The sequence below is a fragment of the Nannobrachium achirus genome (assembly GCF_963921795.1).
Source record: "Nannobrachium achirus genome assembly, chromosome: 6".
Lineage (NCBI taxonomy): Eukaryota > Metazoa > Chordata > Actinopteri > Myctophiformes > Myctophidae > Nannobrachium > Nannobrachium achirus.
This window is the reverse complement of record NC_137815.1, coordinates 50,539,041-50,563,055: the sequence shown is the minus strand read 5'-3', so window position 1 is coordinate 50,563,055 and position 24,015 is coordinate 50,539,041. Positions and strand designations below refer to the sequence as shown.

The following is a 24,015-nucleotide window of genomic DNA, read 5'->3' as shown; positions in this document are numbered from 1 at the left end:
ATTAAAAAAAAAAAAAAAAAAAAAAAAAAAAAAAAAAAAAAAAAATCAAAAAAATTTTTTTTTCTCAAAAAAACTTTTTGGACCTCCAACAATGTACTAGGCATGATCGCGATCGCGAAATTGCATGTTTAACCCCCATACCAACCCTATCTTTCAAACATGGCAGCCATGTTTGTTTACATTTGAAGAAAACATAAGGGCTGGTATCTCCTGAATGCAGGAAATACTCAAGTAAAGTGCAAATACCTGAAAATCTCCTTTGTACAGTATAAGTACAGTACTTAAGTAAATCTACTTAGTTACTTTACACCAATGTTTCTTTTTTTTTTACTGTGCTGTAGACTTCTATTTATATGGCACGAGTGCTGGTTGATTAACCTGGGGGAAAAAAACAAGTTACACTGTCCTGTGAAAAACGTAGTTATTCAATGTTGAATAAATGTGAATGATAGCATGTAGTTGTGTTTTCCGTCATCATGGGCACATTCATGTGTTTTTTATAGGGCAAAAATAAGAATTAATATAAAAAATTAAGTGAATTAATTACTCGAATTAATTAATTAATTATCAAAAAATTTCGGCGCACGCGCTTTGCGCGTGCGCCATGAGATCCCCCCCTGGTCAAGACTTTTTCCTGCAGGAAACCCTGTACTGACAGACAGACAGCTGGTCGAGGTTTTGATAGTAACTGCGACCTGACGGTCGCAACAAAGCCAGACGTAGGAGCGGCTGGCACCACTCAAAAACATGTTTGTGCAACAAACAGTGACATTTGTAGCATTTGTGGTGCCCACAAGTGAAATTACTTTTGGTTCTGTGTTGTTTTGAGGGCCCTCAATACTTCAATAGCACCTCAACCAGACTTCCAAGAGCAAATTGTGTAAAAATAACAACCCTAAACCCAATTCAGTTCACAGAATTAACTACGACCCATATGTTTATGCGTGTTTCTCCTCATTGCGTGAGAAAAATGACCAACATGTTTTGACTGTATTTCTGAAAACACGTCAATGGGGGGGGAAATGCTGATCAAGCACTTTTGATCAGTCATGAGGAACAACCCGTGTGCTCTGAGAAAAAGGAGGCTGTGACAGTAAGAGTGTGACTCAAGCAGAACAAAGACCAAACCCATCCCCACATCGTTGCAGAAACCTCTTATCTCCATATTCCAACTTTTTGTGTTTTTTCATTAAATTAACGGCCTACTTGATAACACTGCAGTGTCACACAAAAGCATCAGAAGTAGGAGATCCGCAAGTTCGTCATGTGTTTCAAGCTTGCAGATCCGCTGCTTTAGCTACTTTGGCATTTCAATACTGAAAAGTGACAGTTTTGGACATATGAGGTTTCCACCCCGACAGACGATATAATATAAGGAGGTGTCAGTCTTTCCTTTGTCTCTGAAGATTTGGAGTTCCTCCATGTTCTGTGGTTGAGCTACTGACAAGTAGCTAGCTCATGTTCTGATCCCAGATCGCCACCGGTGAGTGCTGTTTTTATTTCAAAATGAAACGATGCCCCCCCCCCCCCCCCCCAACGTCTGTAATGTTGAATGACCTAGAGTTTAGATATAATAACGTTTGCTTGACCACAAATGCTAAAAATGTTATTTAGATATTATGAAGTTTAGACAGATGCTAGTTATCCTAGTTAATTTGTAGCAGTTATTTATTTTCTTTGTACTCTATTTACGTGATTATTTGTTTGATGAGGGTTATTCCCACTTACTTATGTTGCGACCCTTTACATTTTTTTCTGAATCCATACCTTATATATCAATGGGTTTTAAATCAGGGTACTTCAGGGGGTCCCAGGGGGTCCCCAGCAAACTTAGTTAATATGGCATATTTTCCAAAAATCTAGAAATATATTTAAATATCTTTGAACCATTTTAACTAAACTAATCTTGAACTAATCAAACTGTTACTTTTCAGGATTCAAATTCAAAAATAGCAAAAGCATTTTGAGCTTGTAGATCTGCTACTTTTGATGCTTTTGTGTGACACTGTTGTATGATCAATATACATTTATGAAAAAAACAGAACATGGAGATAATATGTTCCTCCCTGAAAGCAACGATATCCAGATTATACATTAATCAAACCTCTTATTCTCTGACAGACAGCCAGACAGACAGACAACCATCATGGGGGACTGGTCGTATCTCTCCAAGCTGCTGGACAAGGTCCAGGCCCACTCCACCGTGGTGGGCAAGGTGTGGATGACCGTCCTATTCCTCTTCCGCATCCTGGTCCTGGGCGCGGCGGCCGAGAACGCCTGGGGCGACGAGCGCTCCGAGTTCTACTGCCACACGGAGGAGCCCGGCTGCAGCCACGCCTGCTACGACTGGATGTTCCCGGTGTCTTACGCGCGCTACTGGGTCCTGCAGATCGTCTTCGTGTCCACGCCGACCCTCGTCTACCTGGGCCACGCCTTGCACGTGGTCCACACGGAGAAGAGGCTGAGGCAGCGGCTGCAGCTCCAGAGCAGCCAAACCAACGGAGGCTCTGCTGCGACGCCGTTCCTAAAGCAGCCCAAATACACGGACGACCGGGGGAAGGTGACCATCAAAGGCGTCCTCCTCCGGAGCTACCTGACCCAGCTGGTCTTCAAGATCCTCCTGGAAGTGGCGTTCGCCGTGGGCCAGTTCTACATCTTTGGCGGCCTCTACTCCATCTTCGTGCCGAACATTTTCCACTGCCAGCGGGAGCCTTGCCCCAAGCTGAGTGGCGTCGAATGCTACGTGTCGCGCAACACCGAGAAGAGCATCTTCATCGTCTTCATGCTGGCGGTGGCCGGCGTCTCGGCGCTCCTCAACGTGGTGGAGATCATCTACCTGCTGTGCGCCCGGAAGGGGGCGGCCGACAAGAAGGTCAGAGCTCAGCAGCACCTCTTGATCACCTCGCAGCAGCTCACGTCCAGTCCTGTGTGGTCGGCCAGCGTGAACAACCGCCACGGAGGGTCAGGGGCAGGTGGGGCGTTGTACCAGCCGTCGCTGCCTCAAGATCTAGTAGACATCTGCAGCGACAACACCGTCATCGACTTGGTCAATAAAGAGAAACGCACGTGAGGGACACTAATGAGACTGTCGTCTGAATTGTTCTGGACATGGTTATGCTTTTACAGCACTGTTTCTCATACAATGGGTCGGGAGTAAAAATCCCTTTTAATTTTCTTATTATTTAAAAAGATTTTCTAAAACTACAAAAATCTATGAAAAAGTGTAATTTTTTTTTTTAATAAAATCTCTGAAATATTTAATTTCTTTAAGTAGTGAAAATATCAGATATACAAGCTCACGACGTGTTGTGATCTGATACAGATCCAGAGATCCAGATTGTAAACTGTATTTCCTTCATGGACAATAATTTTCTGGGTGTTTAAAATGCCATAGAGGGCCACATGGCTGAAGTGGAAGTACTTTTTTAATAAAATACATGTTTTGGAAATCACTGCATAATAACTCACTGCAACTCAGCTTAAACAAATACTGCCTGTGTTTATCAGTTTGTTTGCTTTTTGCACTTTTATTGACTTCCTCAAGTTCATAAACACTAAATCATTAAACATTACATTACATTTTAAGCCAATGTTTTACAGTATGTTTTTTAAGACATACAAAACGCATCTTATTGTATTAAAACACGTGCCCTTTGGAATCAATAATGGACAATATCAATCAGTGTATTGTATTGCATCATCCAAAAATGATTTCATCAACTAAGGTTCATGTTTATTCACACATTATGTTCTTGAAATGATGCAGTGGTATACATGCACCCAGGGGTGTCTCTCCAAATTCGGGGCCCTGGGTACAAGGATTCACTGCGTGCCCCCGCACAATTATTTTGTGCTTTAACTATTGAAAAATAGCAGATATACAAGCTCACAGCGCGAGCTGCTATTTTTGAAAAATCTTGGAAATTTGAAGTCTTTGAATATTTCAAATGCTTCCATGTTTCTATGTCAGTGGTGCTCAAACTTGTTCATGTGAAGGACCCCCAAAATGATATGTATTTGGCAACGGACCCCCATCTCAAAATATTTAGTTCCAGGGACCCCCCAGAACCAGAAGCAACATTTGAGTTACAAATGTTCGCTTCAAAAATAAATATATTCAAAGATTTGCACACATTTTCATGGCTTTTCAAAAATAGCAGATTTACTCTCACTCGGTGCCTCGCTGTGAGCTTTTTTATCTGCTATTTTTCAATAGCTAAAGTATAAAATAATGAAGGCCCCTGCACCTTGGGCCTTAGTAACTCAGTCCCACTCCCCCCCTTGTGACGCCCCTGCCTGTACCACCATGAATCGAGGATTGAATCCACTGAGGTGCATCCATCTTTGTTGAGCATCTAATATACGAACCATGTTCAGGGGTGATATTTGTCCCTGCACGTGCACTCCTCCTGGGGGGTGGCACGTGTCAGGTCGGAAGGAGGTGTAACGGAGGTGCTGCGACCTCCCTGTGGGGGCTCCTCACTTGCAGGTGAGCCGGTAGGGTATAACAGCAGTGACAACACACAGAAATGTATGCGGGGTACATTTATTAAAACCAAGGACATTACATTTCATGGTGAGAAGGACAGACAGGTTTTTTTTATTTTTATGTGTTGATAAATTATGGGTCTACATAGGTCTAATTTAAAGGAGTAGTTCACCCCCAAAATAACTTATTCTCTATCAAGTGGGCTACACACCACATGAAGCCTTGAATCCATTAAGTATTTTTTTTTTTTTTTGTCGCATTCCTAAGCTGGTAGGAGACTTAAAGGGTCAAAGAGTCTACTATTGAATGATGACCCGGTCAACAAATGATTGGCTAAGGAATACAACAACAAAAAAATCTCCATGAATTCAAGGCTTCATTGGTAGAAAATTATTATTATTATTATTAAAATTATTATTATTAAATATTGATAGAAAATGTGTAATGTGTGGGGTGTAGAAAGCAGTTAATTAATTTGTTTAATTCAAACTTGGAGTTTTAATGTATCCATATCTCATTTACTGCAATATTGTCTGGGCAAGTACATACATTAATACACATACTGTATTACTCATTACTCAAAATAATTTTGTAACAATAGCCACTACTTCTAACCATTATCTCAATCTGCCCCTCTGTTTAATTGTATTGTCTATCATCTAACATTAACACAGTTCAATCATGTGCTTTCATCTATAAATGCACTTACCATTAAAATATGCTTATTTCAAAGAATAGGCTATTTTAAGACCAACAAAGTTCATGATTATAATACTAGACAATGTGACAATCTCCATCTTCCCTTCAGACGTTCCACTCATAGCCAGTTCTCCATTAACGACAGAGGTTCTATACTCTGGAATACATATACTGTACTTATTGCCAAATCCTCATCTCTAACCTGTAACTTTAAACATAGATTGAGGGCCAGCCTTCTACTATATAAAGTAGCCTTACTTCTGCATACACACACACGCGTGTGTGCATACATGTGCACACACTCTCTCTCTCACACACACACACACACACACACACACACACACACACACACACACACACACACACACACACACACACACACACACACACACGTACACGCACACACACACACGCACACGCACACGCACACACACACACACACACACACACACACACACACACACACCTATTCAACTGCACTCAAGGTACTTGTTTGTCGTGTCTATGTTTAACTTATAGAGTACTTGTTTATTATTTTAGGTGAGAACCTTGTACTGTAAGCCCTATAAGGGTCTCATTTCTTGCCTGCACTTATTTCTGTCTTTTAATAATGTTGACTTGTAACATGACACTGACATGATACTGACCATGATACTGACCATAACACTGACATGATACTGACCATGATACTGACCATGATACTGACCATAACACTGACATGATACTGACCATGATACTGACCATAACACTGACATGATACTTACCATGATACTGACCATAACACTGACATGACACTGACATGATACTTACCATGATACTGACCATGATACTGACCATAACACTGACATGATACTTACCATGATACTGACCATGATACTGTCATGACATTGACCATGTTACTGAATTTGGTAGGGTTGATGTTTTATTTGCAGCTATGACAATTAGCAGCTTTCTGTGTTTATGAAACACACATTTTTCTGAAAGGTTTACACCGATGATGTTTGTCGCTGGGGTCAAACTGCAACCCTTCCTGGTTTTCAGGTGGTGGTGGCGTTGTGGCAGGCAGCACTGACTCCGCTTTAGCTTTGAACAGCTGCCCCTTCTTCTTCTCGTCTTCTCCCCATGTCTGATTTCCAGACTCTCCTCATCATAACACTAATAATAATCTATTGTGTATGTGTTTTTGTGTGCTGCAGGAGTTTGCCACGCTGACCAAGGAGCTGAACGTGTGTCGAGAGCAGCTCCTGGAGAAAGAGGAGGAGATCTCTGAGCTGAAGGCAGAGAGGAACAACACCAGGGTATGATAGGACTACCACAAGGAGTACCACACATGGACCTTTATGAATAACAACACCAGAGTATGATAGGGGTTCCATAAGGAATACCATACATGAACACGTATTAATATATTAACAACACCAGGGTATGATAGGAGTTCCATAACCATAAGGAATACCATACTTGAACATTAACAACATGTAATAATAACAACCCCAGGGTATGATTTGCCTGGCTCCAGCCAATAGACCCGCCCACTCTCTGAGTGGACTGCTTCTCTTGGTCTGGTTTTGTCATATGACGCGTCTCTTTCTATTGGTGTCTTGGCAAACCGACCATTGGCGACCAATGAAATCAATGCAAGATGGAGGAGGGGTGGGTCTAACTTTTGAAAATCAACAGAAACAGTGGAGGGAGGGCTCCCTTTGAACTTCAAAGGGGTTCTGAACTGCAGTCATTGATTGAGCCATACAAGTGTAAATAGCTCGTTAGTGCTTCTCTCTAATCAATGAAACATCAAAGACAACAACTTGATGCCTGTCATACAGGGGGAGGGGGAATGTTTTGTGTACACAAGTCAAACACAACCCCTCCCACCAGATCTCTTGTGATTGGGAATTTCAAATTTTAAATCCCCTCCAATCAAATAGAATAGGGACAACTTCAGACTCAAGCTGCAGCGCAGAGTCTGAAATCAGGCTAGGGTATGATAGGAATACCACCACACATGAACATGTATTAACAACAACACTAGGGTGTGAGTACCATACATGAACCTTTACATGAACCAGTCCATCAGTGGGGACATCTCTGTCTATAGACTCATTGATATGCTGTGTCCTAACATGCAAATGAGCCGGGATGCATGAGACGCATAATGAGACACCTCTGTCTCTGTCCCACTATTGTTTTATTTGTTCGTGTTTGCACTGTGTTAGTTTAACTCGTTCCCACATAGTTTGGGGTGATGTCCCTAATTTATCAACATGACTTAATATTCCCTTTATTGTTCAGCACCCAATGCAATGGGCTCTCTGAAACCCGTCACGATAGTTACACGATTTGTAACGAAACTCCCGGCAAATAGAATTAGCCTCAGCAGTCGTCATGGAGGTTGCCATGGGAACGAATGTGTGAGGGTGTTTGTGCGCATATGTGTGCATACGGTATGTGTGAGTACCGGTACGTACAGTACGTGTGAGTGTGTGAAGGTGTGAAGACATTTGTGAAGGATAGAAGGATAGGTCGGTTGGAAACCTCATACAGGTATGTCAAGAAACTATTCAGGACACAAATTCAAAAGCATCAAAAGTAGCAGATCTACAAGCTCAAACACGTCGCTTCGCGCCACGTTTTGAGCTTGTTGATCTGCTACTTTTGAAGCGTTTCATGATCGAGTAGAACGTTAATTTACGAAAAACAAAAAAAGCTAAAATATGGAGATAAGAGGTTTCTGCCCGACAGCAATGTGGTAGTGATGGTGATGGAGGATAATAATCATTTCTAAAAATCAATGTGTGTGTGTGTGTGTGTGTGTGTGTGTGTGCGCGTGCGTGCGCGTGTGTGCGTGCGCGTGTGTGTGTGCGCGTGCGTGCGTGTGCGTGTGTCACACTGCAGCTGCTGCTGGAGCATCTGGAGTGTCTGGTGTCTCGCCACGAGCGCAGTCTGAGGATGACGGTGGTGAAGAGGCAAGCCCCGCCCCCGTCGGGGGTCTCCAGCGAGGTGGAGGTCCTCAAAGCCCTCAAGTCCCTGTTTGAGCACCACAAGGCCCTGGACGAGAAGGTAGCGCACACACACGCACGCACACACACATCACAATATTTGCCTTTGAGCTGTTAGTGAGTAGAAGTAAAAGTACTGACAGTTAGAAATACTCCTCTCCAGTGAAGTAAAAGAATACCTAAAAAATTCACTTAATTACAGTACTTGCATAAATGTGACACAAAGGCATTCTGGATACATACACGACCAAACGCAAAACTAAGGGCGACCGGGCATTTGCAGTGGTTGCTCCTATACTACACTGAGGAACGCCCTACATTTGGCTGCAAAGAATAATGAGTCAGTTGAAGGTTTTACTGTAAGAGTTTGTGAAAAACTTCCTAAGCTTTTGGTCTTAGAACGTTTTTACCTGGCTTGTGCAGGTCAACATTTTGCTTCATTTCTTGACGTGTTCTAGCTCTTATGTGTATTATATCGTGGTCCATTGTACAGCGCCTTATAACAGTGTTTTGCAAGGTACTTTTGAAATAAAAATGTATTTACTTACTTACTTCCTGTCAGGTGCGGGAGAGACTTCGGGTGGCTCTGGAGAGAGTGGCCACGCTGGAAAGTCAGCTAGCATCCACCACACAAGAGGTGAGCCACTTAATGTGTGTGTGTGTGTGTGTGTGTGTGTGTGTGTGTGTGTGTGTGTGTGTGTGTGTGTGTGTGTGTGTGTGTGTGTGTGTGTGTGTGTGTGTATGTGTGTGTATATGCGTGTCTAACAGTCTTTCAAGGCTTTATCATATCGATCTGCTGAACAAGTCGGATATGTGCCCGAAATGTCACACGTGTTCAGACATACACAAACCCAGGTCTAAGCGCACACACACACACACACACACACACACACACACACACACACACACACACACACACACACACACACACACACACACACACACACACACACACACACAGGCGTGCGCACCTACTTCCACCTCTGTATATGTTTCTACTTAACAAGGAGCCAATAATAATGATACCCTCATTAAGATAAAAAATCACATTAAATATTTCACGCAGGCTCTGCTAAGAGAGAGAAACGCCGCTGGGTTTATAATATTCAAAGCAGTTTGGATGCTGATGTTACTGTATGTTACTGTAAGGGCTCAGAGTCAACGCTGTGGCACTGATCATTAGGGGACGACACCTACTGTACTGTACTGTACTGTACTGTACTGTACTGTACTGTTGTACTGTACTGTACTGTACTGTACTGTACTGTACTGTACTGTACTGTACTGTACTGTACTGTACTGTTGTACTGTACTGTACTCATTAATAATCACATCCTGGCTGTCGGGCAGAAACCTCGTAATCTCCATATTTCAAAAAATATTCACAAAAAGTAGTGAAAATGGACGATCTACAAGCTTAAACAACCGTAAACTGCTGTGCCGCCTCTGGGCGACTGATTCTCCCCTGCAGGATAATAAAGCTATCTATCTATCTTTTTCTTAATTAACGTCCTAATTGATCATACAACAGCGTCGCACAAAAGCATCCAAAGCAGTGCACCTGCAAGCTCAAAAAGTGGCGCGAAGCGACGCGCTTTGACCTTGTAGATCTGCTACTTTTGCCGTTTTTGAACTTGACTCCAGAAAAGTATCCGTTTTGGACATAATGAGGTTTCCACCCGACAGAGACGACAAGCTTGTAGATCTGCTATTTTCGCTGTTTTTGGTGGTTAAGGCTGTCTGTCAAGTTTTTTTTTTTTTTTTAGAAATATTGAACCATTGAAAAGTAATAACAAGAGCTTGTTGTGACTAAATAATAACTACATTCAATCCATTTGGAAACACAAATTATTTTTTCCCCCCCGATTTCCTGAAAGTTAACATCTTTGAACGTACTATGAGGTTTCCCACCCCCGAAAGCGACGATATTATTATATCACCGCTTGTGGCTGACGATGTCCATGGCTTTTCATATCAATCACACAGACATGGCACAAATGTGAGAGGCGACGTGTGTGTGTGTGTGTGTGTGTGCACGTGAGTGTGTGTGTGTGTGAGTGAGAGAGAGAGAGAGAGAGGGTGATTTTCTCTAATGGACCCGAGGGAAAGGAGAGAGCAGAATGTGTGTGTTTGAGTGTTCATTAGCGGTGGTTAACATGTCTTAATCTACACGCTGCAGTTGAACATGGCCAGACAGAGGAAAGAAGGTGAATCTGGGGACCGAGCAGACGGATCCAAACCCAACTGGAAGGTCTGCCTGTCTGTCTGTCTGTCTGTCTGTCTGTCTGTCTGTCTGTCTCTGTGTCTGTTTTGTCTTGTCTGTCTGTCTGACTTGTTTAGCCGCCTAGCCGCCTGGCCCGTCTGGCAGTCTCGGTTCGACTATCTTTATTATAATGTCCCCGCTCTCTCTCTCTCTCACTATTCACACACTATGAAGTCCTGAGCGGTCTCTAAAGCCTGATTTATACGCTGTTTTCGCATCAGTGTCACGCATCGAAAATTGACGATTTACAAGCTCATAGCGCATTGTCGGCACGCAACTAAGTATAAATAATTGGTCGTAACTCTGCGAGTGTAACAAATGTAATACAATGGACGCGTAAGGGTACATTCACCTGCATTTCTCTCTCTCTCTCTCTCTCTCTCTCTCTCTCTCTCTCTCTCACACACACACACACACACACACACACACACACACACACACACACACACACACACGCGCGCGCGCGCACACACACGCACACAGCAGGTCAACCGGAGCTAAAAGGTAGATTTTTTAATCTCCCTTACCTCTGCCGATAATGATAATGCATTATATGCTGTCGTTGGCTGCCTGAAAAAAAAAACGCGTCCTCCCTCCCTCCCAGCCTCCCAGCCTCCCTGCCTAGGAATCCAACCTTGAAAGGAGTTACGTAAGCTTGTGGTGGACCCCTGGTCACCCACAGGGAATAATAACAAACATGATTAAACAGCTGGGCCCCCTGTGAATATGGGGAAACGTCAGCAGAAACAAGTCCAGCTCCGGTAGAGTATCTCTGTCGGGGAGACATTTAATAAAATGTAAATCATTATACAGATATATCAATAGATAAACCTATAGCCTGTATAGAGTCATCATAATCATAATCTCAACCACCTATAGCAAGGCAAGGCAAGTTGATTTGTGGAGAAAATGTCATCAACAAGGCAATTCATTTTTACTGAATTCAGTACAATGGAAGGAAAGAAGTTGTATAGGCCGGTCATAGCTGAGTGGTTAGTGAGCCCGCCTGGGGAGCCAGAGGCCCTGGCTGTCCCAGGTACGATTCCGGGCCAGGACAGCGACGTGTCCCTGAGCAGGACACTGAACCCCTAACTGCTCCCCCTCCGTGTGGGGCTGCCATCAGCTGGGTAAAGCTGAAAACTGACTTAGGTCTAATTATTACAGAAAAGACAACACTCAGTAAAGGTAGTGACATAGCAGAGCGGTAGGTAACTAATGTACCGGTATGTCGTCGTTGTTGGACAGAAACCTCATATTTCCATATTTATAATTTCTATGGGTTCATAGAAATAGCTCCACTACTTCCTCATGCACCAAAGTAGTGGAAAAAAAAGAATATGTGTCCCAATTTGGCTGGGAGCCAGTCATTGGATTTTTATTCATTTTCATTTTTTCATTTCATTTGAAAGCTGGGGATCATAGCTACAAAATGATATATTGGTTGTGGAGATTGACCCAACAGTTTTGAAGATATGGCTTATAGAATGATGCCATGCTGAAACTACTTTTGAGATATTCAAGTTCTAAATACATTTCTAACCTGCAAATGACCTGACGATCTCTCACATTAATTAAAACAAGTCTTATTTACATGCAGAGTTAAGCTCTGGCGTTTAAGTGAAATGTAGCCTGAAATTTATGAAATGCTTTAGTGGCTTTATCACATTTTAGTGAGAAAAAAAAAAAAAAGGTATTTTCAGTCCCTGTCTAAAGCTGTACTTTCCGAGATGACTGGCTCTCAGTGAGCTTCAGGTAAAGAACAGTGAAGGACAGAGCGTTCTCATTCTCTTCCTCTCATTGGATGCTGGATGCAGCAGTTATACAGTACATAGATTTAACCGTTTTTTGGGGGGGGCAAAATGGAATTAGACGGTTATGGCTCCACTCTTACAACCACTTAAATCTTATTGGGGTCTTCAACGTGTTTCAGCTCAAGGACCCCTTAGCGGAGAGAGAGATGTTGCCCACACACACACACACACACACACACACACACACACACACACACAAAATATTGTATAACATTTTGTCGCAGACTTTTCACAGATGGCTTCATATAGACTTGTTTGACAGCACCATCATCAGTTTATGTTGGATGCGTGTAAATATGTATTTAAGCACTTAAACCGCAATGTAGAACCACAAGACATTGAGTTTCAAATCAACATTCGAGCTGATGCAATACTTTGAACTCTGAAGGTGGAGTCTATAGGGTGGTGGAGGGAGGCTTTCAAAAACAGCAAAAGTAGCAGGTCTACAAGCTCAAAAACGCGTTGCTTCTTGTTGCATTTCAAGCTGAGTTTCGAGCTGAGTTTCGAGCTTGCATATCTACTACTTTTAATGATTTTGTGTGACGCTGTAGTATGATCAAGTAGGGCGTTAATTAAAAAAAAAAAAAGACAAAAAGAGGTTTCTGCCCGTCAGCAGCGAAATATACTTTGTTGAAGGAGTTCCCGAGGGCTCTTTGGTCTGCTCCTTTTGGAGCTGTGTGAAACACAGGCTCCCTATACGTGGCTGTGTGGGTCTGTGTGTGTGTGTGTCTGTCTGTCTGTCTGTCTGTGTGTATGTAGCCTGACTTCGGCGCGTAACTAGTGCCGCACCATTTACGCCACTCGCGCAATATATACATCAAAATGTGCGGCTCGGCCGGGAATGGTGTTCTATTACCTTTAGTTCCGATCCGCCTTACCATGCCGACGTAATCGGCAAAAAACGACGCTTAATTGTCCCCATTGACTTATAATGGGACAATGCAAGAAAACACTTTCAAGTATTTTTCTCTCGTAAACCATAGGAGCTACAGTTTCAAACCTCGGAGAGGAGATTCATAATGATTTTAAGAATGAATCGAAAAATAATTACATCACTCGGCCTCATGGTGGCGCTATAACGGCCCACTTTACGTTTTGCCCCGTAACTCTTGAACCGTGGATCGGAAAATTAAAATTCTTTTTTCCCTGGATTCCTTGGGTCAAGACGCATCTCCCCATATAGGCCACGCCCATTTGCGCCAGGATAGATTTTCCGCCATCTTGAATTTTCTCCAAAACACACTTTTTGCTCCTTTTCCTACATATTTTCTTCAAATGTCACAAAAATCGGTACACATGATCTACACACACACACACACACACACACACACACACACACACACACACACACACACACACACACACAGCTCCACTTCACACGGGTGTGATTTTTTCATTCTATATCAATCTACAACCTAAAATAGCCCACTATCTATGGGTCTTGTAGATTGGCCAGTTTAGGACAAATGTTCACCCCAGAGTAGGGACGCTAGTTACGAGTTGTTAAATGGACCGCTTTGTTGTGATTGGTGTGATTCAGCAGACTGACCTCCTGTGTCCTGCGTCCTGAACAAACAGCAGCATGCTTCATTTATTTGGTCGTTAGAGTAGAGTAGCAGTAGTAGCGCTCACAGCCAGCAACTCCAAAATGTTGCTCCCTTGATAGACTGAGGGGAGAAATGATTGTGGTTACCTGTATATTTCAGCTGAACAGGGTGTGCGTGCGTGCGTGCGTGCGTGCGTGCGTGCGTGCGTGCGTGCGTGCGTGCGTGCGTGCGTGCGTGCGTGCGTGCATGCGTGCGTGCGTGCTAGGGCATTAATGAAAAAGTCAACAAGTCGACTCAGACGACTTCATTACACAAGTCAACTCCCACCAGAGAAAGTCGAAGTTGAAAAAAAAAAAAACTTTCTATTGTGAAAATAGCAGATCTACATGCTCACAACGCCTCGCGATGTGAGGCGTTGTGAGCATGTAGATCTGCTATTTGCACAATTTCTGCCTCTATATTTGACAATTTGGACAATGTTTAATTTGCCACTTTAGATGTATTAAAAAGTCATGGTTATTGTGGGCTCGCCTGAAAGGCGAGAACACTATGTTATCTTCATTATTTATATACCAAGTTCCGTCGCAGACAGTACAAAGGCAGGGCCCTCAGCCAATGAGGTGCAATTGAGTTGTGGAAAAACATCTGGGAGAGGTGGTAGCTGGAGTATTGGTTGAGCTTCACATGACAGTTAGCACGCTGCAGAATATAGTCACGTTGGCAACCATACTTGCAATTGAGGTGCCAACGAGCCAAAGGGTAGATCTTTGTGCCCATACATGGTGTTACATGCGAGCCCACACTGTTTTGTAGGAACAGTATTTCTAGTTTACAGTATACTATTTTTAGATGGTGCGCCATCTAAGAGGCATCGCCAACCGAGACGTCAGGTGAGCGAGTCGCCGTGCCGAACGTTGCGAAGTCCAGTTCAGCCGACGTGTGTGTTTCTGTGACTGTGTGTGTGTGTGTGTGTGTGTGTGTGTGTGTGTGTGTGTGTGTGTGTGTGTGTGTGTGTGTGTGTGTGTGTGTGTGACTGTGTTTGTGTAGATATGTCTTTTGTGTGATAGGAATTTTTAAATAACGTGGTGTAGGAGGAAAAAAGAGCGTTAACATGAATCCAACACAACGCTACACATTTTCAGGGCTGTCAAATAAGTCTACGAAGCGCTCTCAACAAAATCAACAAAAAAACGTTTAATCTGCAACACAATGTTATACAATGTGTACAGTGGGGGGTCCCTAGCTTCATCTCTCTCAGTCCTTCTTGGCCTGCCAGACAAACGACAAAGACGCGATATCCAAAGTTCACATGTTCACGTCCGTCCGTTCCTGCATACAGAGGCTGCCAAACGGCTCCATCGACGCTCACGACGACGGCGGGCGGGCGGGGGAGCTCCAGGAGCTGCTGGACCGGACCAACCAGGAGCTGGCGCAGAGCCGCGAGCGCTCCACCGCCATGTGCGCCCGCGTGGCGGAGCTGGAGGCGGAGCTGGCCAACACACGGCGGGAGCTGAGCCGCAGCGAGGAGCTGTCCATCAAACAGCAGCGGGAGCAGAGAGAGGTGAGCGTACGCTGAACCTCTTATTTATCTCTGTTTTTATTTTACTTTCTGTGTGTTTTCATAAATCAAACCTGTAAAGCATGGTTCCCTAATTAGTTTTCCCCAAGGGCCGAATTATGTCTAGGGTACCAAGACGAGGGTCACAACATTGCGGGGGGCGACGGCGGCAGTTCAGATATACTAGTGTTGTTGCTGCTCTTATACAACTTTATTGTAATTATTATGAGAAGTGCACTCCTAAAAGTTGAAACAAAATAAGTTAAGAACCAATTACTGCCAGAGGCCTTCCTTTGATCCATTAACAAGGGGCCGTCAACTACTTATTGGCATCAGCTGGACACTCTGCTCTAAAAGTGACTGGAGTCTGTCTTATTTCTCTCCAAAAGCCCTTGAATATGATTGAAAATGATTAAGGATTATTATATGGTAAGCTTACGATTCATATCGCACACACCATGCATACCTGTAACTTTCACTAGCCCCCCAAAATATAATAAAAAGGCAAATGGCCTATTGGGGAACCCTGCTGTAAAGACCTGGAACGCATCCATGTCACTCTAGACTTTAACCACTTAACCATTATTTATGCTTTAACTATTTAAAATAGCAGATAATTTATACAAGCTTACAGGCACAGCGCACGCTGCGAGCTTGTAGATCTGTCAAAATCTTGACATTTTTGGCAAATCTTTGAATACATCTTTTTTTAAGCGAACATTTATAACTCAAATCTTCCTTTCTTAGGGTCCCTGGAACAAAATATTTTGAGATGGGGGTCCGCGGTCAAATACATATAATTCTAGGGGTTCTTGACATTAAAAAGTCTGCAGCACCACTGACATAGAAACATACGTTCTTCAGAAAACCGGAGTAGGAGTAGTTCACCCAAAACGTGACACCCCATGAAGCATGTTTTTTTGTCAGACATTGTGGACAGAGAGCTGTGTGGACAGTGGACACCCGCGGCTTGAATTGACGTTGACCGATAGGCTTACAGCGCTCTCATGCTGCTTACCGCAGGGAAGGTTTAAAATATAGCCTGTGAAGGTCTATACTGTAGCCAAGATTATCAGGTCCTATATGTAACGTTGCTGTCTCCATATCTTTGTGTTTTTCCGTAAATTAAGCAGATCTGCCTTTTGAGCTTGTAGATTTGATTTTTGAATTCGATTGCCATAACGCAAGTCACACTTGCAAATTAATTCCGTCCCTGTCCCTTTTATGCCCATATATGGAGGTCCCTGATGTCTTGCTCCTCTCTTTGAGATTTCTCTCATAGCAGACAAATGTGATAAAATATCCACATAATTTTGCTTAGTATTTGCAGAGATTGTTTTTTTGGAATACAGGAGGAATTGTTAGATTAATCTATACACATTAAAGGACCATACAGTACCACTGTCAGTACGTGTCTATTATGCACATAAACAAGACCATTTCTCTCTGCCCATTTATTTAGTCATTAAAACATTTCTGAACTTGACTGAATAAATGAGTCAATGTTTGTTGACTAAACTTCACTGCGCAGCTAGTACAAGTCACGGAAGTCTGAATTCCGTTTGAAAATCAATCTTTTTCTCCAGGGGCTTTTTGGCCAGACTTTTCATATCGACCCAGGCTTTGAAATGCATTAAAACGCAGTCATAACGTAACTTGATATATAGTGTGTTGGATTACCTTATCTCTAGCAAGTTTCAAGTCTCTGAAAGTAGATTTTCATATTGTTCGGAAATGAACGGAATGCAGTGGCTTCCTCGAAACTAAAAACTTTCCAAACAACTTTGGAAAATTGTCGGAAGTAAGTGCATTTACTCAAGTACTGGACTTGAGTACAATTGACTTTAAAGGAGTCATCCAGACCAAAACACATATAGGGTTAAATCTGCCTTTTATCATACCCCTTCATACCTGCTTTAGTCGATTTTTTTCATAGGTGCCCCTGTTGCTAGATTTCGGCTGCCCCTGTTGCTAGATTTCACAGGCTCTCTCATAACTAACACAGTGGATTGTCCTTAGGCTAGTGCGGTTATTTCTTTAGCTTCAAAGTTAGTATTTTTTTATTGGATTGTGTTTACACAACGTCCTGAGACCAACCAAACCGCTGTTTTGACCTCACAGGCACCCTTACTTGTCAAACGGCTTCTGCTCTGCACCAGAGCAGGGAGAGGAGAGGCTAGAAAGGGAGGGGAGGGAGGGGTCTGATGGCAAATTATGTATTTTACTTTTTATTCCAACACAATTATTGCATTTTGGTTTAGTCCTCATCAGAACATGCCCAGGTGTGTGTTGGCTGATCAGAACCACCCAATACTTACATTATCATCCCTTAGTATGGGTCTGTTATCACTGTTGTCATCCCTTAGCTAAGGCGCAGTACTCTGTCTACTGGCTACCAGGAGGCTGGTAGACCCGTTATCACCCATGGTCTTATCACTGCAATGCACATGCGTCATCACACGTTCAGGGGAATAAAAAAAGTCATACCCACCAGGTTGGAATTACTAGCCATGCGATCTTACAGAGGACACTACTGAGACGGAGGTACCGCCACCGAAATGTTTGTCTTATTGATGAAACCGCGACAGAGGCGGCGTGTTGAGCGACAGAGGCGCCGTGTCGAGCGGTACCAACGTCGCATGAGCTGACTCATGTCGTTACCGAGTTATGTGCCGTTATGGCCAGAATAGTAAATATTATTCCCCCCTAGTTCGCATGGTCCAAAACAAAGCCAAAAAAGGTCGGCCAGCTTCCTGGTTAGCTCATTCAGCAGCGTTGGTTAGCAGGGAATCCAAAGGCCCGGGTTCAATCTACCAGCCTCCTGGTAGAAAGTAGACAGACTACTGAGCCAGTGCCGGTTCTAGGACTCTGAATTTTGGATGTTTATTTTTTGTTTCGTTTTTTGCTGTTACGGGTGGATACGGAGTCTCAGCACATTGATTTATTACTGACAGACAGTGACTGGAGTAGCCGTGACTGGCAGGTCACAACACACACAAAGTCATAACCACTGCAGCACAGCATCGGCACACAGAAGAAGACTATGAAGGAGCCTGTGGGCTGCAGGTGGATTTCATAATGCAATTTGCAACTTGCATTCAACTGCATGTGGCATATTATCAAATTATTCTGTTGTGTCTTGTGTGAGATCTTTGTTTTATTGCATATTAAAATATAACGCTATTTTTTGGATAGGGGATACATGACATTTTACATGACAGTTTGTTGTCTCTTCTTGGTTGGTGCATCGCTATGATCGGTATGCCCGAAACTGAAGGTTCTGTGGTGCAAAAACGATTAAAATGCGTTAATTTTTTTTAATCACGTTAATTTTCTGTAATTAATTAATCACAATTAATCAGTTAAAGTCCCAGCCCTAATTTATATATATATATATATATATATATTCTCCCTGTGATGTGGCACCCTTAGTGGTTGTGGCCCTAAGCGACCGCTTATGTTGCTTATGCCAAGAACCGGCCCTGTACTGAGCCTTAGCAAAGGGATGACAACAGGGATAACAGACCCATACTAAAGGATGACAACGGGGGAATCGGCTGTCAGAACATGCCCAGGTGTGTGTTGGCTCATCAGAACATGCCCAGGTGTGTGTTGGCTCATCAGAACATGCCCAGGTGTGTGTTGGCTCATCAGAACATGCCCAGGTGTGTGTTGTCTCTTACTATTTGCCTGTGGTCAGGGCCTGGCACAGAGAGAGGACATGGAGGAGAGGATCACCACGCTGGAGAAGAGGTACCTGGCCGCCCAGCGGGAGACCACCCACATCCACGACCTCAACGACAAGCTGGAGAACGAACTGGCCAACAAGGACTCCCTGCATAGACAGGTACAACACACACACACACACACACACACACACACACACACACACACACACACACACACACACACACACACACACACACACACAAACACACAAACACAAACAACTCTGATTGATAGATTTTCTGGTGACTCCTGATGCCCTCCTAATACGTGAGCTGGCCGTGTTTTTTTTTTATATAACTTTTTTCATTATTTTTTTTAGCATTTTTGTGAAACATTACATTTTGAAAAATGTAATACATAAAAAATATATATTAAAGATAAATGAAAACACGGGCAGCTCACGTATGGAGGGTGTCAGGAGTCACCGGAAAAAAGGACGGGCATATTCGATGAAAGTGTCATGGGTAGAATGGAGTTTGAAGTTACATTGGGTTTGTATAGGAAGGGGGCGTGTCTGATAAAAATGAATATGAAATATCTAAATACTGATTCAAGCAACTTAAAATCTGTCCAGGGCATTCACAAAAGCCTGATTAGACGATGAAATGACCAAAAGCTTTTTTGAAAGTGAAATATCCCTTTAATATTGTGCAGTCTTCAATCCATTTCACCTTATCAACACACACACACAGATAAATAGTATGCATACATACAGCACATACCGTATATACTGTACTGTATGTACTGTATATCTCAGACAGTATACTCATTATTTTGCTGTATTTTTGTCTCTGACTGTCCGTCAGTCGCCCTACAGTACAACACCTATATGTATTTCTTTTTTGGTGTCTCTGTCTGTCTGTCTATTTATTCGGACAGATACAGTACATATGCATAATGTATAGACACCAACTGTAATAGGCAGCATATGCTGTAGATGGAGAGAGAGAGAGAGAGAGAGAGAGAGAGAGAGAGAGAGAGAGAGAGAGAGAGAGAGAGAGAGAGAGAGAGAGAGATAGATAGATAGATAGAGAGAGAGAGTTCATGTACAGTTCAGGTGGTGATGCTGAGTTCAGTGTCACATGGGAAGTGACAGTAGGCTAAACGTCGTCCAGGTCCATTTGCACCTTTTCTCATGTGTGCGTACGTGTGTGAGTGCGTGCGTGCGCGCGCGCGTGTGTGTTTTGTATTACTATACCTGCAAGGACCAAATGTCCACACGAGAGTATAGTAGAATTATGAGAAATAGACGTTGTGAGTTGTTTAAAAAGAAAAATAGGAAAATGTTCAGGTTGGGGTTAGGTTTAGGGTTAGGCATTTAGAGTTTAGGATTAGAGCCAGACAGTTATATCTGATGTATAGGTTAGTTGCTCTCTGGTGTTGTGCACTGAAAAATAGCCGATCTACAAAATCAAGATGTGTCGCGCTGTAGATCAGATTCTTTTTGGAGCGGTGAAAGCGCTCCCAATAGACAGGTATGTCCGTGGGTATGTCCCTGGGTGGGTGGCTGGGTGGCTGGCTGGCTGGCCGTGTCCGTAGCCTGGCAATACCTTGAGTGGCCACACACAACACACTAGTTAAAGGAGGGGCGCTGTTTTGTGCAGGCCAGGCACACTCACCACTCACTCACAGGCACAGTTTACAGTTTACAGTTTAGGCATTTAGCAACACACGCAGGGTATAGCTGCTCAGATTCACCGCTCCACTTCGAACCGAACCGAGGTTTGATTTTTTTTTTGCTTTAGGCATACGTTAGAGAAATTATATATGTTTTTTTTGTAAATATGCCATTCACAAAATGTTTGTGTGTGTGTGTGTGTGTGTGTGTGTGTGTGTGTGTGTGTGTGTGTGTGTGTGTGTGTGTGTGTGTGTGTGTGTGTGTGTGTGTGTGTGTGTGTGTGTGTGTGTGTGTGTGTGTGTGTGTGTGTGTGTGCGTGTGTCAGAGTGAAGAGAAGGTGCGCCAGCTCCAGGAGCTGTTGGAGATGGCGGAGCAGAGGCTGGCACAGACCATGAGGAAGGCTGAGACTCTGCCCGAGGTGGAGGCTGAGCTGGCACAGCGGGTGGTGGCGCTGTCCAAGGTACTGGAGCACCCTCAATGACTTGTTGTCTCCAAAGGCATGCCAAAACCTATATGTCATGATGACACGTCACTATTCATCTCTCTCTCTCTCTCTCTCTCTTTCCGCCTCTGTCTCTCGTCTTTCTCCCAGGGGGGTCCCCAAATAATTTTGTCGGGTCCCCAGATTAATGTGAAACATTGTTTTCTCACTCAGCAGTAAACAAACCAATATAAAGTTTAAGTAAAGTGACAATTTAAGCACTTTTTAACTAAAATGACAAATTAAACATTAGCCAAATTGTCAAATATTAGAGACAGTAATTGTGAAAATAGCAGATCTACGTGCTCACAACGCCTTGCAACGCGAGGCGTTGTGAGCATGTAGATCTGCTGTTTTCACAATAGAACCGTATTGTACAAAATGTAATACCTCAACTCTTAGTGCTCGTGGGGGGGTTCCCCAGTTAAATTTTGGGGGGTCGCGGCCTTAAAAGGTTGAGAACCACTGTTCTATCTCACTCTCTCTCCTCTCTCTCTCTCTCCCTCCCTCTGCTGGATTTGGCCAGAGGGTATATTTTGCATTATTTTAATCTCAAGCCCGGGGCTTTGGCGTAGCGGGGCTCTAAATTAATACTCATAATACAAGTTGTATTATATCTGCTAATGAAGCTAAGCTTAGGATAGAGAGTCAGCTGCTGCTGTGTATTTCTAGACTTTCTCCCACTTGTCTTGCTGGAGCTTTTATTCCAAGGTTGATGATGCTAGTAGCTGCCAACACTGTGATGCTATTTAAAGAGAGAGAGAGAGTGTGTGTGTGTGTGTGTGTGTGTGTGTGTGTGTGTGTGTGTGTGTGTGTGTGTGTGTGTGTGTGTGTGTGTGTGTGTGTGTGTGCGCGTGCGCGTGCGTGCGTGCGTGCGTGTGTGTGTGTGCGAGTGTGTGTGCGAGTGCATGTGTTTATGTTTATGCACTCCACAGAGGTAATTATCACTTGATAAGTGCCAGGCTCATCATGGATTATACACACACACACACACACACACACACACACACACACACACACACACACACACACACACACACACACACACACACACACACACCTAACACAACATGCTGAAAATTTGAAAAATGTCTCCCCCTGCAGGCGGAGGAGCGCCATGGCAACGTGGAGGAGAGACTCAGACAGTTGGAGTCGCAGCTGGAGGAGAAGAACCAGGAACTGGGAAGGGTGTGTGTGTGTGTGTGTGTGTGTGTGTGTGTGTGTGTGTGTGTGTGTGTGTGTGTGTGTGTGTGTGTGCGTGTGCGTGCGTGTGCGTGTTTCTGAGTGTGTGTATGTGGGCCTGCGGGTTCTCCCTGACCTCTCTATTGTGTGTGTGCTGCTGTTTCACATCCGTCGGACGCCTTCCATTCTCTGCGCTCCCTCATGTGCACACACACACACACGCACACACACACACACACACACGCACACGCACACGCACACGCACACGCACACACACACACACACACACACACACACACACACACACACACACACACACACACACACTGCTGCACTAATAAGAAGCCAATCCACACATACATTCTGCTGCAGCGATGATTTCCCCCTCCCCCTCCCCCCCCGCGATCAAGCTTTTGATTGGCTGCTATCTTTAGTCTTGAATAATTCACGCATGGCTAATTTCTCGTCTCTGCATGCAATACTTCACAATCCTATATTTAGCCGACAGAGAGAGAGAAACCTCTAATGAGACAGAAATGTTCCTTTGTGTGTGTGTGTGTGTGTGTGTGTGTGTGTGTGTGTGTGTGTGTGTGTGTGTGTGTGTGTGTGTGCGCGCGTGTGCGTGTGTGTGCGTGTGTGTGTGCGTTCGCGCGTGCGTGTGTGTGTGTGTCTCGGTCTGCGTTTGTTAACTCAAAGGAAACGTAGCGTAGGCTGTTGTTTTAACCAAAACGCCAGTTCTCACAGAAACAACCCATAATCCCACGTTAAGTCATCTCTTTAATCATCTTAATTGAATTGGTGGCGGCTGTAAAGCACACTGTCAGGCCACGAGGCGAAACCAAACCAAACACCGGCTGCTGTTGTGATCCTGATCCAAACATTGTCCCTGGTCTACGGTATGTCTCAAGCAGCGTTGGCAGATTTTGCTAGAGAAATAAGCATCCAATTCTATGAAGACAAGTCCAAAAAAAGCAACTATAATAGGCCACATGAGCACTTTAACCCTAATATACATTGGCTATTTAAAAATAGCCAATCCATAAGCTTTTACTGGGAAGCTTGTTGATCTGCTATCTTAAAAAAAATCTTGGGATAACATTTTTAAAAATTTAAATATTTGTGAAACATTTTAACAACACAAATCTGGTACTATCGTGGTCCCTGGCACAAAAGGTTTTCTGATGGGGATATGCGGATAATTACATATTCATTTGGGGGTCCTTGACATGAAAACGTTTGAGAACCACTGGTTTAAACAACATTAGGAAGCAAGCCCAAATAAGAAACTACACTTGAGAGACAAGCCCAAATAAGAAACTACACTTGAGAGACAAGCCCAAATAAGAAACTACACTTGAGAGACAAGCCCAAATAAGAAACTACACTTTAGAGACAAGCCCAAATAAGAAACTACACTTTAGAGACAAGCCCAAATAAGAAACTACACTTGAGAGACAAGCCCAAATAAGAAACTACACTTTAGAGACAAGCCCAAATAAGAAACTACACTTGAGAGACAAGCCCAAATAAATCCCAAATTTGGAAACAGGCCCCCCAAAAACACAACCTGCAACTACTAATATTTACAAGTGACTGTAAAACAATACTTATAATAAACAGACATGCCAACACTGGTCTC

The 24,015-nt window shown here is 43.5% G+C and overlaps 2 protein-coding genes across 2 annotated transcripts in view; both read left to right on the top strand.

Annotated features, from left to right (window-relative positions):
* ppfia4 (PTPRF interacting protein alpha 4) overlaps positions 1-24,015 on the top strand; it is a gene marked incomplete at its 5' end in the record, with an annotated part of 141,805 nt that overhangs the window by 90,563 nt on the left and 27,227 nt on the right. Inside the window, 8 exons of the mRNA XM_080728827.1 lie at positions 6,385-6,486; positions 8,084-8,248; positions 8,750-8,824; positions 10,367-10,438; positions 15,148-15,369; positions 19,067-19,213; positions 21,039-21,173; positions 22,299-22,382. Coding sequence (XP_080584953.1) covers positions 6,385-6,486; positions 8,084-8,248; positions 8,750-8,824; positions 10,367-10,438; positions 15,148-15,369; positions 19,067-19,213; positions 21,039-21,173; positions 22,299-22,382 — 1,002 coding nt within the window. The remainder of the gene's footprint in view (positions 1-6,384; positions 6,487-8,083; positions 8,249-8,749; positions 8,825-10,366; positions 10,439-15,147; positions 15,370-19,066; positions 19,214-21,038; positions 21,174-22,298; positions 22,383-24,015) is intronic.
* Positions 1,451-3,443, top strand: LOC308287804 (gap junction Cx32.2 protein-like). Its single transcript, XM_080729084.1, has 2 exons — positions 1,451-1,483; positions 2,126-3,443. Exon 2 carries the CDS (start codon positions 2,147-2,149, stop codon positions 3,068-3,070), a length of 924 nt encoding a protein of 307 aa, XP_080585210.1. The 5' UTR covers positions 1,451-1,483; positions 2,126-2,146; the 3' UTR covers positions 3,071-3,443.